The sequence below is a fragment of the Oncorhynchus mykiss genome, chromosome 20 (genome assembly GCF_013265735.2).
Source record: "Oncorhynchus mykiss isolate Arlee chromosome 20, USDA_OmykA_1.1, whole genome shotgun sequence".
Lineage (NCBI taxonomy): Eukaryota > Metazoa > Chordata > Actinopteri > Salmoniformes > Salmonidae > Oncorhynchus > Oncorhynchus mykiss.
This window is the reverse complement of record NC_048584.1, coordinates 10,630,946-10,648,792: the sequence shown is the minus strand read 5'-3', so window position 1 is coordinate 10,648,792 and position 17,847 is coordinate 10,630,946. Positions and strand designations below refer to the sequence as shown.

Here is a 17,847-nt window from a genome sequence, read left to right as displayed (position 1 = left end):
TCAGGCACTCTAAGATGTAAATAAACTATAATATTTCATACGGAAAGAAGTATGTTCAATAGGAAAGCAAAATTAGAAAGCGCGCCCTCACCCTCGCGCGCCGAATGACTGATAATGTTCCGGTGCTCTCCTCTCCAAAACTCAAAATTCTTGCTTGTTTTTTAAAAAACAAGCCTGAAACATTGAATAAAGATGGTTGACATATAGTGGAAGCCATAGGAATTGCAATCTGGGAGACGGAATTACATAGGACCCATAGCTTTCCACTGTAGGAGCCTGGGACCTAAATAATAAAAAATCTCTGGTTGGTTTTTCTTCTGTCATATCAATTCTATTATAGTCTCAGACATTATTGTAACAGTTTTAGAAACTTCAATGTGTTTTCTATCCAATGCCACCAATTATATGCATATCCTGGCATCTGGGCCTGAGTAACATGCCGTTTACTTTGGGCACGTCAGTCAGCCGGAAATTCAGGAATCTAGACCCTATCCCTAACCAGATTGATTAATTAAGTCAGGATTCCTATTTGACTCAGCCATGCCTCCTTGCCCATCCAGCATTTCCTCATCTCCCACCCCTTCTAATGTGACTATCCCTGATTGTCACGGGTAACTTGGTGCGTGAGGGAAGAATCAGGCGCAGAGAGCATATAGTTCCACAGGAAGACGTGTACTTTTAATATCGCACAGAAAATAATGCCGAACAAAACAGGGTGCGGAAAATGTGGACCAACCCAACGCAACAGGGTACCAGGTCCAGAGCACGAACACCAAAAAAACATACACACGTAACATATGAGTAATCCCGCACGAAACAAGGGCGGGTAAACTTATTATAAATAAGGAAGCCAATCAAGCACACAAATAGACAGGTGCAACTAATAAGACAAAACAAACAGGCAACGAAAAAGAGATCGGTTGCGGCTAATAGTCCAGTGACGACGACCGCCGAGCACCGCACGAACAGGCAGGGGGGCCAACTTCGGTGGAAGTCGTGACACTGATGCTTCTCCTTCTGTTTCCCCTGCCCGCTACAAAGTTTCTTCCTGCAGGCAGTCACTGAGTCCGAGGTGCTAAAGGAGCTCCTTAAACTTGACCCCAAAAAAACATCTGGGTCAGATGGTTTAGACGCTTTCTTCTTTAAGTTTGCTGCCCCTATAATCGCCAAGCCTATCTCCAACCGTTTTAATCTGTCTCTCCTTTCTAGGGAGGTTCCCATTGCTTGGAAGGCAGCCACAGTTCACCCTTTATTTAAAGGTTGAGATCAAGCAACCAATTTATATTATGCCCTGTTTATCCAAAGTGTTGGAAAAACTTGTCAATAATGAACTGACTGGCTTTCTTGATGTCTATAGCATACTCTTGGGTCTGCAACCTGGTTTCCGCTCAGATTATGGATGTGTCACTGCAACCTTAAAGGTCCTCAATGATGTCACCATTGCCCTTGATTATAAGCAATATTGTGCTGCTATTTTTATTGACTTGGCCAAAGCTTTTGATATGGTAGACCATTCCATTCTTGTGGGCCGGCTAAGGAGTATTGGTGTCTCTGAGGGGTCTTTGGCCTGGTTTTCTAACTACCTCTCTCAAAGAGTGCAGTGTATAAAGTCAGAAAATATGTTGTCTCAGCCACTGCCTGTCACCAAGGGAGTACCCCAAGGCTCAATCCTTGACCCCACGCTCTTCTCAATTTACATCAACAACATAGCTCAGGCAGTAGGAAGCTCTCTCATCCATTAAATGCAGATAATACACTCTTATACTCAACTCGGCCCCTCCCCAGATTTTGTGTTAAATACTCTACAACAAAGATTTCTTAGTGTACAACAAGCTTTCTCTATGCTTAACCTTGTTCTGAACACCTCCAAAACAAAGGTCATGTGGTTTGGTAAGAAGAATGCCCCTCTTCCCACAGGTGTTATTACTTCCTCTGAGGGTTTATAGCTTGGACTAGTCAACTCATACAAGTACTTGGGAGTAGGGCTAGACGGTGAACTGTCCTTCTCTCAGCACATATCAAAGCTGCAGGCTAAAGTAAAATCTAGACTTGGTTTCCTCTTTTGTAATCACTCCTCTTTCACCCTAGCTGCCAAACTAACCCTGATTCAGATGAGCAGCCTACCCATGCTGGATTACGGCGACATAATTTATAGATCGGCAGGTAAGGGTGCTCTCAAGCGGGTAGATGTTCTTTACCATTCGGCTATCAGATTTGCCACCAATGCTCCTTATAGGACACATCACTGCACTCTATACTCTTCTGTAAACTGGTTATCTCTGTATACCTGTCGTATTTATAAAACCCTCATCCTCCAAATACAACACCCGTTCTGCCAGTCACATTCTGTTAAAGGTCCCGAGAGCACACACACATCCCTGGGTTGCTCCTCTTTTCAGTTTTCTGCAGCTATCAACTGGAACGAGCTACAACAAACACTCAAACTGGACAGTTTTATCTCAATAACTTCATTCAAAGACTCAATCATGGACACTCCTACTGACAGATGTGGCTGCTTTGTGTGATGTATTGTTATCTCGACCTTCTTGACTTTTGTGCTGTTGACTGTGCCCAATAATGTTTGTACCGTGTTTTGTGCTGCTACCATGATGTGTTGCTACCTTGTTGTTGTTTTGTTGTGTTGCTACCATGCTGTGTTGTCATGTGTTGCTGCCTTGCAATGTTGTTGTCTTAGGTAGTTTTGTGTTGTCTCTCTTGTTGTGATATGTGTTTTGTCCTATATTTATATATATATATATTTTTTTTTTTTGAATCCCAGGCCCCTGCCCTGCAGAAGGCCCTTTGCCTTTTGGTATGCTGTCATTGTAAAGAAGCATTTGGTCTTAACTGACTTGCCTAGTTTAATAAAGGTGAAATAAAAATTCTGAAAGGTGAATTTGTCACCTAGTGTCTGATGGAAAGCAGTTTTCCTGTGTTAAGCTCTATTCTGTTTTTTTTATACCCTAAAACCTCCCTAGTCCTTGCCAATGACAAGCAAACCCATAACATGATGCAGCCACCACCATGTTTGAAAATATGAAGAGTGGTACTCAGCAATGTGTTGTATTTGCCCCAAACATAACGTTTTTTTTTTCAGGACATAAAGATTGTTTCGTTGCCACATTGTCTTTGCATGTTTTGGAGTATTTCTATTTTGTACAAGCTTCCTTCAATTCACTCCATTGTTTAGGTTAGTATTGTGGAGTAACTACTATGTCGTTGATCCATCCTCAGTTTTCTCCCATCACAGTCATTAAACCCTGTCATTGTTTTAAAGTCACCATTGGCCTCGGGGTGAAATCCCTGAGCGGTTTCCTTCCTCTCCGGCAACTGAGTTAGGAAAGAAACCTGTATCTTTGTAGTGACTGGGTATATTGATACACCATCCAAAGTGTAACTAATATTTTCACCATGCTCAAAGGGATATTTAATGTCTGCTTTTTTCTCTCCCTGGACTTTGTGATTGAATCTGTGTTTGAAATACACTGCTCAACTGAGGGACCATTGTATGTGCGGGGTACAAAGATGAGGTAGTCATAACAAAATTATGTTAAACACTATTATTGCATACAGAGGGATTCAATGCAACTTATGTGACTTGATTGGCAAATATTTACTCCTGAACGTATTTAGGCTTGCCATAACAAAGGTTTTGAATACTTATTGACTCAATACATTTTAGCTTTTCATTTTGAATTAACTTGTAAAACATAATTCCACTTTGACATTATGGAGTATTGTGTGTGTGACACAAAATCTCAATTCAATTCATTTTAAATTCAGGCTGTAACACAACACAATGTGGATAAAGCATATTATTGTTATCTGTTAACATGTCACATAGTTTATTATTTTCATCAAGACCGTTACAATTTCCATTTTGGCTGATGCATGATGCAAAATCACTGCCATTTTTTTTTAAACATAGCAACTGACGATGCCATATTTTCCAACCCATACAGCGCCTTGAATAACAGGATTTGTTGTGTATTTATCCACACCAAGGTAAAATCAGCATTTACACAAGACAAAATGATAATTTCTGTGCCCCCATACTCCTGCAGCATAAGTATAAATACGGTATGTAGCACCAATGAATCAAACAGTTTAGTGAAACATTTAAATGGTAGCCACCCATGGCTTTGTACTTTGCAATGATGGCACCAAGGGCACAATTCGCATGGTTAGATATGTACTTAACAGACACATTGTGATCCACAAAGTCTTTGATAATCAATCCCATATACTTGTACTCACTGATCATATCTACTGTGGCCTGGAGCACAGCAGTGTTCTAGTCACTGCTGAATTCCAATAGTGTACTACCTTAGTTTTGTCCACATTGATATTCAGATTCAATTGTCCACACCAGTTAAAAACAATATAAAACATTTATTGAAGCTTATCTTCACTTTCAGAGATCAGTACAATGTCATCTGCATATAAAAGAAGAGGCACTATGATTTATGACTGGAGGGATGGAGTTGGAAGCTCCAGGGAAAGAAGCCTGAGTGATAAATGGAGCCCCAGTAGGGTTAAGCGAGGACAGGTTCTTAACGGGGATCACTGGGTCCTCTGGGGCTCTGCTTAGAGTCACAATCCATTGGATTACTTGGATCAGCCTCTCTCAGATCTACAGCCCTGAGTGTGTTTAATCCACTTTCATGTACTCTTTCTCTCCCTCTCCCTTCCTACTCTCTCTCTCTCTCCCACCCCTCCCAGGTGGGTACATTAGAGCGGGGTATCCTCCAGGTGCGTTACCCGGTGTGGCCTCGCTATGGCAGTTTTCTGGAGACGGTATCAGATGACCGCCACCTGACGGTAGCCACTCTGGAGGAGAGGCCTTTTGTCATCGTAGAAAACGTGGACCCCGACACGGGCACCTGCGTACGCAACACCGTGCCTTGCCGACGCCAGTCCAACCGCACCGAGAGGTACACACGCACGCACCAACAACAACATGCAAATTGCAAATGTATACAGATGGCTGCACATAAAGTTGAAGTCGGAAGTTTACATGCACTTAGGTTGGAGTCAATAAAACTTGTTTTTCAACCACTCCACAAATTTCTTGTTATCAAACTATAGTTTTGGTAAGTTGGTTAGGAAATCTACTTTGTGCATGACACAAGTGATTCTTCCAACAATTGTTTACAGACAGATTATTTCACTTATAATTCACTGCATCACAATTCCAGTGGGTCAGACGTTTACATACACTAAATTGACTGTGCCTTTAAACAGCTTGGAAAATTCCAGAAAATGATGTCATGGCTTTAGAAGCTTCTGATAGACTAATTTACATAATTTGAGTCAATTGGAAGTGTACCTGTGGAGGCTGGCGTAAACAGATACAAAAGTATCTATATCCACAGTAAAATGAGTCCTATATCGAATAACCTGAAAGGCCACTCAGCATGGAAGCCACTGTTCCAAAGCAGCCATAAAAAAAGACGGTTTGCAATTGCACATGGGGACAAAGATCATACTTTTGGGAGAAGTGTTCTCTGGTCTGATGAAACAAAAATGGAACTGTTTGGCCATAATGACCATTGTTATGTTTGGAGGAAAAAGGGGGAGGCTTGCAAGCCGAAGAACACCATCCCAACCGTGAAGCACGGGGTGGTAGCATCATGTTATGGGGGTGCTTTGGTGCATGAGGGACTGGTGCACTTCACAAAATAGATAGCATGAGGAAGGAATATTATTTGGACATATTGAAGCAACTTCTCAAGTCAGGAAGTTAAAGCTTGGTCGCAAATGGATCTTCCGAATAGACAATGACCCCAAGCATACTTCCAAAGTTGTAGCAAAATGGCTTAAGGACAACAAAGTCAAGGTATTGGAGTGGCCATCACAAAATCCTGACCTCAATCCTCTCAAAAATGTGTGGACAGAACTGAAAAAGCATGTGCGAGCAAGCAGGCCTACAAACCTGACTCAGTTACACCAGCTCTGTCATGAGGAATGGGCCAAAATTCACCCATCTTATTGTGGGAAGCTTGTGGAAGGCTACCCGAAATGTTTGACCCAAGTTAAACATTTTAAAGGCAGTGCTACCAAATACTAATTGAGTGTATGTAAACTTCTGACCCACTGGGAATGTGATGAAAGAGATACAAGCTGAAATAAATCATTCTCTCTACTATTATTCTGACATTTCACATTCTTAAAATAAAGTGGTGATCCTAACTGACCTACCACAGATAATTTTTACTTGAATTAAATGTCAGGAATTGTGAAAAACTGAGTTAAATGTATTTGGCAAAGGCACATCTGGTAAACACATACTGGAAGCTAGATTTTGAGACCGGGATACTTGTATACATTTAAAACACACAAACATACATGCATACACTAGGATGCACTGTTGTCAGAGCACATAGCAGCTGTGTGATCAAACCACGTGCATGAACACACCTGGAGAGAAACGGATTACTAATAGGAGCCAACCCATAACACAACAATGACACACCAGGGGCCAACCATTTACACACTTGTTACATACCCGCTGTGCATCCTTTCGACATTCACACGAGTCAGCACATCAATTATCGGCCCAGTATATTAATAGTGGAGAGATGTGTGGGGAGAGTAGTTGTGCGCGATGGCACATTGATTGGCTGTAAAGAAGACTTATCTGCCAACACTGGCATATATATCATGCCACTGTCGGGTAGAAATCACACAACCCTCTCTTTCTCTTTCTCCTGATTCAACGCTTTATTGGCATGAATGGGTGGTTGTCACTGTTGCCAGAGCAATGTACATTAAGTATTACATAAATTAACCATGTGTTTGAGCAACAATAATAATAATATATAGGAAAATAATAAACAAAACATTTAACAAACAGCAACAATTGAGAAATATAAAACTGCAAGGGCTATTGTTTCTCTTACATTATGACAGGCCAGAACATCATCTGGAGCAACATCTACTGTCTCTACATTTTCTCCAAACAAAATGCAGATTTTCTCCTCAACAGGCAGGTCAAGAAATCCTGCAATTCTGTCTTCAAATTTCAGGAGATAAATGCCTCTGATTGATTCGTATTTTGAGCAGTGGAGTAGGAAGAGCTGCTCATCATCTACTTCACCTGACCCACAGTGCTTACTTAGTCTTTCTTCTCTGACCTTCCATGCTTTTCCATGGCGTTCTGTCTCTATTGCCAGGCTATGGTCTCTCTCTCTCTCTCTGGTCCCTCTCTCGGTGTCTCTCTCGGTGTCTCTCTCTCTCTCTGTCACACCCTGACCATAGTTTGCTTTGTATGTTTCTATGTTTTGGTTGGTCAGGGTGTGAGCTGGGTGGGCATTCTATGTTACATGTCTAGTTTGTCTAGTTCTATGTTTGGCCTGATATGGTTCTCAATCAGAGGCAGGTGTTCGTCATTGTCTCTGATTGGGAACCATATTTAGGTAGCCTGTTTGGTGTTGGGTTTTGGTGGGTGATTGTCCTTATGTCCTTGTTCTGTGTGTATGTGCACCAGTATTAGGCTGTTTGGTGTTGGGTTTTGTGGGTGATTGTCCTTAGTGTCTTGATGTCCTTGTTCTGTGTGTATGTGCACCAGTATTAGGCTGTTTGGTGTTGGGTTTTGTGGGTGATTGTCCTTAGTGTCTTGATGTCCTTGTTCTGTGTGTATGTGCACCAGTATTAGACTGTTTGGTGTTGGGTTATGTGGGTCCTTACTGTCTTGATGTCCTTGTTCTGTGTATATGTGCACCAGTATTAGGCTGTTTGGTGTTGGGTTTTGGTGGGTGATTGTCCTTAGTGTCTTGATGTCCTTGTTCTGTGTGTATGTGCACCAGTATTAGGCTCTTTGGTGTTGGGTTTGGTGGGTGATTGTCCTTAGTGTCTTGATGTCCTTGTTCTGTGTGTATGTGCACCAGTATTAGGCTGTTTGGTGTTGGGTTATGTGGGTCCTTAGTGTCTTGATGTCCTTGTTCTGTGTGTATGTGCACCAGTATTAGGCTGTTTGGTGTTGGGTTATGTGGGTCCTTACTGTCTTGATGTCCTTGTTCTGTGTATATGTGCACCAGTATTAGGCTGTTTGGTGTTGGGTTTTGGTGGGTGATTGTCCTTAGTGTCTTGATGTCCTTGTTCTGTGTGTATGTGCACCAGTATTAGGCTGTTTGGTGTTGGGTTATGTGGGTCCTTAGTGTCTTGATGTCCTTGTTCTGTGTGTATGTGCACCAGTATTTGGCTGTCTCGGTTTTCCTTACGTTTATTGTTTTGTAGTTTTTGTATTAGATTCGTGTTACTTCAGTTTCATTAAACATGGATCGCAATAGCCACGCCGCATTTTGGTCTGACTCTCTTTCACATACAGAAAACCGTGTCTCTCGCTCTCTCTCCCCCCCCCCCCCCCCCCCCTGCTTGGGGAGTAATCAACACTACGGGCTACCAGGGAAAACCAGAAAGAGGGAGAGAGAGAGTTAGTGAAAGTAAAATAAAGGATGTTAATCATATGTTGGGTGACATAGCTCTTCTCCGTGGCAGATGTTTGGTGTAATTGAAAGGTTTTTTTTACTCATTAAAACTCCTCTCTTTGGACAGCGGCTGGTCTCATTGGCAACATAACTGAACTCCAATAAGTGAGAGTATCGTAAACAGGTTGTTTGTTCAGCAACAAAAAACAATGCATGTGCAATTATGGGGCAAAACAGACAGTTGGCTTAGATTGTTGACATGTAAACTATATTTAGTCTCAAATGTTTGAAAACAAATACATTTGCACAATGAGCACTTGTGTCAAATACACCATTATCCTGTCGTTGCTAGCAAATTTGAGCCATATTAGCATAGATGTGACATCAGTAAAAACACTTCAAATCAAGACAGTTTCATCTTGTTCCTGATACCATCTGAAACAAGCCACACCCACGATTCCCCACATGGCAACATCTTGTCATCGTTAGCTATCTGGCCCATCCCAAATCACAACACACAGACTTCTGCCCCATTTGAAGCGTGTGCACCGTTTTCGTGAAGTTGTCAGCTAACCCTCTAAGGCACAGTCAAAAGCACCCTCTCTTCTAACTGACTGTGGGCTAGCCGCAACAGTGATGCTATTGGTGCGTGATCCTACATGCTGTACTATGCTTTGTCTGGGTAGAATCCTAACTTGTCCACGTGTGGGTATCTGACTGTAATGTAGTTGGCGTATACCTGCGAGCAGTACGGGTTTGGGGACGCCCAGAGTGCGCGAGAGTTGTATTGCAATGGCAGAATATTCAAGTGCAGTACTGCAAGACCTTTGTTTAGTTATGTAGAAGCTTTGGGACAATTGCAACAACTGATGGCCACGAGATTATCACCAGCCCTCGTTAAACTCTCGATACGAGCTAAAACCACCTGCACAACAGATCTCAATTGCAACCATCGTCCACCACTGTTAAACATCTGCATAATGCCGATTTCGGGGTTATCTTTTAGTCCTGATTCCAACCAAAATTTTTTAATACTATTTTGTTCTCTGGTGGGTATTATCATCGGAACATTTTAATCTTGCTAGTTTTTTAAATGTTTATTTTTTATTTCACCTTTATTTAACCAGGTAGGCTAGTTGAGAACAAGTTCTCGTTTGCAACTGCGACCTGGCCAAGATAAAGCAAAGCAGTGTGACACAGACAACACAGAGTTACACATGGAGTAAACAATAAACAAGCCAATGACACAAACAAGTCAATGACACAGTAGAGAAAAGAAAGTCTATGTACAGTGTGTGCAAAAGGCATGAGGAGGTAGGCAATAAATACGCCATAGGAGCGAATAATTACAATTTAGCAGATTAACACTGGAGTGATAAATGAGCAGTTGATGATGTGCAAGTAGTGACACTGGTGTGCAAAAGAGCAGAAAAGTAAATAAAATAAAAACAGTATGGGCATGAGGTAGGTAGATTGGGTGGGCTATTTAATGATGGACTATGTACAGCTGCAGTGATCGGTTAGCTGCTCAGATAGTTGATGATTAAAGTTGGTGAGGGAAGTAAAAGTCTCTAAAGTCAGCGATTTTTGCAATTCGTTCCAGTCACTGGCAGCAGAGAACTGGAAGGAAAGGTGGCCAAATGAGGTGTTGGCTTTGGGGATGATCAGTGAGATGAGCAGACTAAGAGTGATGTATCTATTTGACGACTGAAACAAAGTATTTCCTTTTCTACCATGGCAAATCTACTGTGGCAATTTTCCTGACACGTTGTATGAATGGAAAAAAATTATGTTAAAGGTGTAGCCTATTCTTAATTATTTTATTTGTCTCCAATTTATGCTCTCCATTAAATGCAACGGTCTTTAAAAGAAAATTGTCTGATATGGTCATATCAAGATTGAGGGTAAAATATCCCTGGACAGTCCATATTAGAAATTTGCAACAATATCAAGTAAATCATGATTGAGTCATATAATCTATATTTGTTTATCAAATGAAAATGTAGTCATTTACGTTGTACATTGAAAGACAATTATTATTTTATTTTGCCATTTAAGGTGAAGCATTTTAATGAAATGAGGGCTACTACTTCTATCTTCTTAGACATCAATCAGCCTTGATTTCTGATGCTTCTGATTGGGTGATAATTCATTCGGGGCGGAGTAGAGAATCTAGACCAGCTATCTGGTATCATAATCACTTGACATGGTAACAACGAGAGATCAACTGATTTTTTTTGTTGCAATCAAGCTTAGTCATCTCCCATTTGTAGCGTTTTAAGGAATCCAGCGGTAACCTGCAGGACTGCGTTAAATTCTGCCTGTTGGTTGCAATCGAGCCATAGGTATTAGCATCACATACCTAAGGGTACACCACTGGCAATCTCCCCACTGAAACATATGTTCTCAATCTTCCTTCCTCATTATTTCTTTCTCCACCATTCTCTGTCTTCCTTCCTCATAGCAAAGGACGTTTTTTTTTGTGTTATAGCTTTAGATTTCCTCCCTCTGTTCACATTGTTTCATACTGCTGTAGTCTCAGGGAAGAACCCTGGAGCAACAGAGCCATCGCTAATCCTCAGGTGTGTCTGTGTGCGTGTGTGTGTGTAGGGTTGGGGGGAGATACACACACACACACACACACACACACACATTAGAACACCCTAACTCAGAGCTCTTAACCTGCAGCGTTTAGCCCAGGCAGCTGGTGAGATGAGGGAGACGGGGACAGACCTGTTTACTCTAGGTCAAACAACAACAACCATCCCCTCTCTTTCATCCCTCTCTCTCTGTCCTCCCCCTCTACGTACACATCATTAGACAGTGGGGTCGAGGGGAGGCTGGAGGTGACGGATCATCACCGCTCTGTGTGTGTGTGTGTCAGTGTTCCTCCAAACACCCTAATGGCCTGTGTTTAGAGTCTGTCTCTGGCCCTCAGACATCCAAGGTTTCAGACTGGACTAAGTGTGTGTGTGTGTGTGTGTATGTGTGTGTGTGTGTGTGTGTGTACATGTCTACCCCTCTGACTGCGTGTGTGCATCTCTGTCTCTGTTTGTGTGTGATTATGTGTGTCTGTGTCTGGGGGATACCGATTTACTGTTGTCGTTCGTGTCTGCAGAACAGGTCCTTGATTCCCAGTCATTAGTACAGAGTACAGTTTGCTCTTTGCTCTGCTATGATGCTGTTTAGCTTATTGATCTGATATGTCTCACATCTTCAGCCATCAGGACTCACTGTGCTCCTGCTGTTTAGGAGGTCAATAATAGGACATATTAGGTCAATTAGGAGTTCTTCTTCTTTCTCCAAAAACGTATCATGCTTCACCTACGTTCTTTCTCTCTCTCTCTCTCTCTCTCTGTGGGTCGATCTCTGCAATATCTCAGGTCACTGAAGAATTTACTAATCTCTGTTCTGTGTGTGTGCTCCTCCTCTCCCTACAGTATTGTGGGCCACTCGGAGCCCTACACCAAGCTGTGCTGTAAGGGGTTCTGTATAGACATTCTGAAGAAGCTGTCTCGCACCATTAAGTTCTCCTACGACCTCTACCTGGTCACTAACGGGAAACATGGAAAGATGATCAGTGGCATCTGGAACGGCATGATCGGAGAGGTGAGAGGAACACTAATGCCAAACCCCATATCAAACCCTAGTCTATGGGGATCTGAGAGTAATCCGTAGGTGTAACCAATGTGGTAAAAGCTCCACTGGCATTCTGATAGCACACTTGATTACACTTATCAAGGCTTTCATGGTCCGTTGATTAGTGTCATCAAGTGTGTTAGTGCTGGCCTGGGACAAAAGCCTGCACATCCAGGAGTTTTCCAGGACCAGGAGTGCAGAACATTACAGGAGATGTCTGTGCTCGGGCAGAGGTGGTGGGTAGCATAGAGGCTCGAGAGGTGTACCAGTAGCTTGGAATGCTGCTGTTTCAAATCCCAGAACGATAACAATTGGAATATAAACTAGCTTCTCCATAAATAGCTACAGTGCTCCTACTCCGAACTATGTGCTGTGTGTTCCATGGGAGCAGGAGAGAAAAAGAGGCAGTGGTCAGTGGCAGTGGTTACCTGGGTAGGTGTACAGTAGCTCTGCCTATCTCTTTGATGGTGCATTTTAACTAGGCAATGGTGTATGAGGACATGCACATATGGTGCTGAAGATGCAAAACACACACATCAAACACAGTTGCATCCTAAGGCGTACGCCTTAACAGGTGTTCCTCATGAGAACATCACTGCCTGCATTCCTCTGCCCAGAGGCTCAATACTTTATATGTGTTTGACATATTTTGAGTGAATTCTAGAGAAAAATACCATAGTGTGCACACTTATATACAGCTCATTCAGAAAGTATTCAGACCCCTTGACTTTTTCCACATTTTGTTACAGTATAGGCTTCTTCTGAAAATGATTCAATCGTTTTGTTCCCTCAATCTACACACAATACCCCATAATTAGTTTCTCTCCAGATCCTCTCAAGCTCTGTTAGGTCACTGCACAGCTATTTTCAGGTCTCTGCAGAGATGTTCAATCTTGGTTCAAGTCCAGGGTCTGGCTGGGCCACTTAAGGAACTTCAGAGACTTGTTCCCAAGCCAGTCCTGCGTTCTGTTGGCTGTGTGCTTAGGGTTGTTGTCCCGTAGGAAGGTGAACCTTCGCCCCAGTCTGAGGTCCTGAGCGCTCTGCGGCAGGTTTTCATCAAGGAACTCTTTGTACATTGCTCCATTCATCTTTCCCTCAATCTTAACTGGTCTCCCAGTCCCTGCCACTAAAAACATCCCCACAGCATGATGCTGCCACCACCATGTTTCACTGTAGGGATAGTGCCAGGTTTCCTCCAGAGGTGACGCTTGGCAATCAGTAAAAGAGTTCAATCTTGGTTTCATCAGACCAGAGAATCTTGTTTCTCATTGTCTGAGAGTCCTTTACAGTAGAGAGAGTCCTTTACTCCAAGCGACCTGTCATGTGCCTTTTACTGAGGAGTGGCTTCTGTCTGGCCACTCTACCATAAAGGCCTGATTGGTAGAGTGCTGCAGAGATGGTTGTCCTTCTGGAAGGTTCTCCCATCTCCATAGAGGAACTCTGGAGCTCTGTCAGAGTGACCGTCAGGTTCTTTGCCACCTCCACGACCAAGGCCCTTCTTCCCCGATTGCTCAGTTTGGCCGGGCGGCCAGCTCTAGGAAGAGTCTTGGTGGTTCCAAACTTCTTCCATTTAAGAATGATGGAGGCCACTGTTTTCTAGGGGACCTTCAATGCTGCAGAAATGTTTTGGTACCCTTCCCCAGATCTGTGCCTAGATACAATCCTGTCTCAGAGCTCTGCTGACAATTGCCTCGACCTTATGGTTTGGTTTTTGCTCTGACATGCACTGTCAACTGTGGGACCTTATATAGTCAAGTGTGTGCCTTTCCAAATCAAGTCCAATCAATTGAATTTACCGCAGGTGGACTCCAATCAAGTTGTAGAAACATCTCATGGATGATCAATGGAACCTGGATGCACCTGAGCTCAATTTCGAGTCTCATAGCAAAGGGTCTGAATACTTATGTAAATTAGGTATTTCTGTTTTTTATTTTTAATAAATTAGCCAACATTTCCATAAACCAGTTTTCGCTTTGTCGTTATGGGATATTGTGTGTAGTTTGATGAGGACATTTTTTATTTAATACATTTTAGAATAAGGCTGTAACGTAATAAAATGTGAAAGGGTCTTAACTTTCTGAACTGCACTGTACGTTAACAGTGGGATTATGTACAGTAAATCCTATTGTCAGTTGTATAATGTAAAGATGCACATGTATCAACCTGACACTCTCTTTTCCTCACCCTGTCTCATCCCTCATCCCTCTCCTCTCCCAGGTGTTCTATAGGAAAGCAGACATGGCCATAGGTTCTCTCACCATAAATGAGGAGCGTTCTGAGATCATCGACTTCTCCGTGCCCTTCGTTGAGACGGGCATCAGCGTCATGGTTGCCCGTAGCAATGGGACTGTCTCCCCCTCCGCCTTCCTTGGTGAGACAGTAGGATTGATTAATTGATTGACTTGAGATAATGTAAATATAATTTGATCTGAGGTCGGTTTAGTTGAATTACTCCAATAGCTATCATTAGGCTATGGGGAAGACAAGATGATCCTAGATGTGTGCCTAAGAGTAATGTACCTGTATTGTAAGCTATGATGCCTCTCCCCATGGATGCAGCAGGACCGCTAGCTCCCATGGCAACGCTCAGTGAGCACAAACGTGTGTGTGTGGCCTACTTTACTGAGTTCTGTCTCAGTGGTCTGTTTTTTCTGCTTTAGGAAACTTTAGATTAAAGTTTTATCCCGCAGATATGACTAAATCCCACATAAACCCTGAAACAACAAAATCAAAATGAAAACAAGTTGCTGGATATTTTCCCATGTTAAAATGTATAATTTTATCTCTGCCTCTTCTCTCCCTGATCTTCAAATTACAGTATGTATAATTACCTTGTTTGAGCCTGGCAGTACAAAAGCTAACACGACAACCAAAGGAATGGATGAAGAATCCCATGATTACCGTTAATTCATCTTTAGAGACTATGCAGAAGACATTGTTAGCCATTATTGGCCAGTCCAAAATACCTGAAAAGAAAGATGTCTCTCTCTCCTTCTCTCTTTGCCCTCCGTCCCTTTCCTTCCTTGACTCTCATCCTCTCCACTAGAGCCCTATAGCCCAGCGGTGTGGGTGATGATGTTTGTAATGTGCCTGACCGTGGTCGCTGTGACTGTATTCGTGTTTGAGTACTTCAGTCCTGTCGGGTACAACCGAAGCTTGGTCAGTGCCAAAGGTGAGTTGAGACAAACCTGTCTGCTAGCCTGGATTTAGCTCAGAGGGCTAACACAGGAGACCCAGGTTCAAACTCAGTTGCCTTTAAATTGTTTAACTTGGGTAAAATGTTTCGGGTAGCCTTCCACAACCTATCCACAAGAAGTTGGGTGGATTTTGGCCCATTCCTCCTGACAGAGCTGGTGTAACTGAGTCAGGTTTGTAAGCCTCCTTGCTCGCACACGCTTTTTCAGTTCTGCCACACATTTTCTAGAGGATTGAGGTCAGGGCTTTGTGATGGCCAATCTAATACCTTGACTTTGTTGTCCTTAAGCCATTTTGCTACAACATTGGAAGACCTTAATCCTCTAGAAAATTTGTGGGCAGAACTGAAAAAGCGTGTGCGAGCAAGGAGGCCTACAAACCTGACTCAGTTACACCAGCTCTGTCAGGAGGAATGGGCCAAAATTCACCCACCTTATTGTGGGAAGCTTGTGGAAGGCTACCTGAAACGTTTGACCCAAGTTAAACATTTTAAAGGCAATGCTACCAAATACTAATTGAGTGTATGTAAACTTCTGACTCGCTGGGAATGTGATGAAAGAAATACAAGCTGAAATAAATCATTCTCTCTAAGGTTATTCTGACATTTCACATTCTTAAAATAAAGTGGTGATCCTAACTGACCTAAGACAGAGAATTTGTATCTGGATGTCAGGAATTTTTTAAAAGTGAATTTAAATGTATTTGGCTAAGGTGCATGTAAACTTCTGACTTCAACTGTATATAGACAGTACCAGTCAGAAGGTTGGACACACCTATTCATTCAAGGGTTTTTATTTATTTGTACTATTTTCTGCATTGTAGATTAAAAGTCAAGACATCAAAACTATGAAATAACACATGTGGAATCATGTAATACCCCAAAAATTGTTAAACATATCAAAATATATTTTAGATTTGAGATTCTTCAAAGTAGCCACCCTTTGCCTTGATGACAGCTTTGCACTCTCTTGGCATTCTCTCAACCAGCTTCACCTGGAATGCTTTTCCAGTCTTGAAGGAGTTCTCACATATGCTGAGCACTTGTTGGCTGCTCTTCCTTCACTCCGCTGTCCGACTCATCCCAAACCATCTCAATCGAGGCCAGGCCATCTGATACAGCACTCCATCAATCTCCTTGGTAAAATAGCCCATACACATTCTGGAGGTGTGTTTTGGTGTGTTCATTTTCCTGTTGAAAAACACCCGTTAACCCCAAACCAGATGGGATGGCGTATTTCTGCAGAATGCTGTGGTCGCCATGCTGGTTAAGTGTGCCTTGATTTATAAATAATTCACTGACAGTGTCACCAACAAAGCATCCCCACACTATCACACCTCATGCTTCACGGTGGGAACCACACATGCGGAGATCATCAATTCACTTACTCTGCGTCTCACAAGGACACAGCGGTTGGAACCAAAAATCTAGGACAGAATTTCACCAGTTTAATGTCCATTGCTCATGTTTCATGGCCCAAGCAAGTCTCTTCTTCTTATTGGTGTCCTTTAATGGTGGTTTCTTTGCAGCACTTTGGCCATGAAGGCCTGATTCACACAGTCTCTTCTGAACAGTTGATGTTGAGATGCGTCTTTTACTTGAACTCTGAAGCATTTATTTGGGCTGCATTTTCTGAGGCTGGTAACTCTGATGAACTTATCCTCTGCAGCAGAGGTAACTCTGGGTCTTCCTTTCCTGTGGTCGGTCCTCATGAGAGCCAGTTTCATCATTAGGCTTGATTGTTTTTGCGACTGCACTTGAAGAAACCTTCAAAGTTCTTGAAATGTTCCAGATTGGCCGACTTTCATGTCTTAAAGTATTGGTGGACTGTCATTTCTCTTTGCTTATTTGAGCTGTTCTTGCCATAATATGGACTTGATATTTTACCAAACAGGGCTATCTTCTGTATACCACCCATACCTTGTCACAACATAACTGACTGGCACAATGCATTCCAGGTGACTTTCTCATGAAGCTGGTTGAGAGAATGCCACGCGTGTACAAAGCTCTCATCAAGGGAAAGTGCGGCTACTTTCTACTTTAAAGAATCTCAAATATAAAATATATTTAGATTTGTTTAACACTGTTTTGGTTACTACATGATTCCATATGTGTTATTTCGTAGTTGTGATGTCTTCACTATTATTCTACAATGTATAAAATAGTAATAATAAAGAAAAAACCTGGAATGAGTTGGTGTGTCCGAACTTTTGAGTGGTACTGTATATTCCGGACAACTTGGGGAGCCAAATAAAATCACCCACCGAAGGAAGTCGACCCACGGGCCACCTGTTGGGGAAGCCTTTACAGGTTATGAAACAGAATGTCCTACAGAGAGTCCCCGGGAGACTGTGGGGTATAGCCATACACAAAACAAAGACGGCTATTCAATCCCAGCATGCCGAGATGCCAAAGCTCGCTCTCGTCTCACTGTCTGAAAGGTCACTTCCTGGTTTAATTAACGTTTGTCGCTAGGCTAATCTGACGGAGATGGATGTGGCTCCGCTAAGATGAGCAAGATGGATGGACTTAGGGTGTGTTCCCCAACACGACACACAGCTAGAAGCAGGCTAGCGGCAAGCGCAG

The 17,847-nt window shown here is 42.6% G+C and overlaps 1 protein-coding gene across 1 annotated transcript in view; it reads left to right on the top strand.

Annotated features, from left to right (window-relative positions):
* LOC110498936 (glutamate receptor ionotropic, NMDA 2C) overlaps window positions 1-17,847 on the top strand; it is a 59,126-nt gene that overhangs the window by 20,080 nt on the left and 21,199 nt on the right. The window contains exons 6-9 of the mRNA XM_036955535.1: window positions 4,723-4,916; window positions 11,870-12,038; window positions 14,286-14,439; window positions 15,115-15,240. Of these exons, the coding sequence (XP_036811430.1) occupies window positions 4,723-4,916; window positions 11,870-12,038; window positions 14,286-14,439; window positions 15,115-15,240 (643 nt within the window). The remainder of the gene's footprint in view (window positions 1-4,722; window positions 4,917-11,869; window positions 12,039-14,285; window positions 14,440-15,114; window positions 15,241-17,847) is intronic.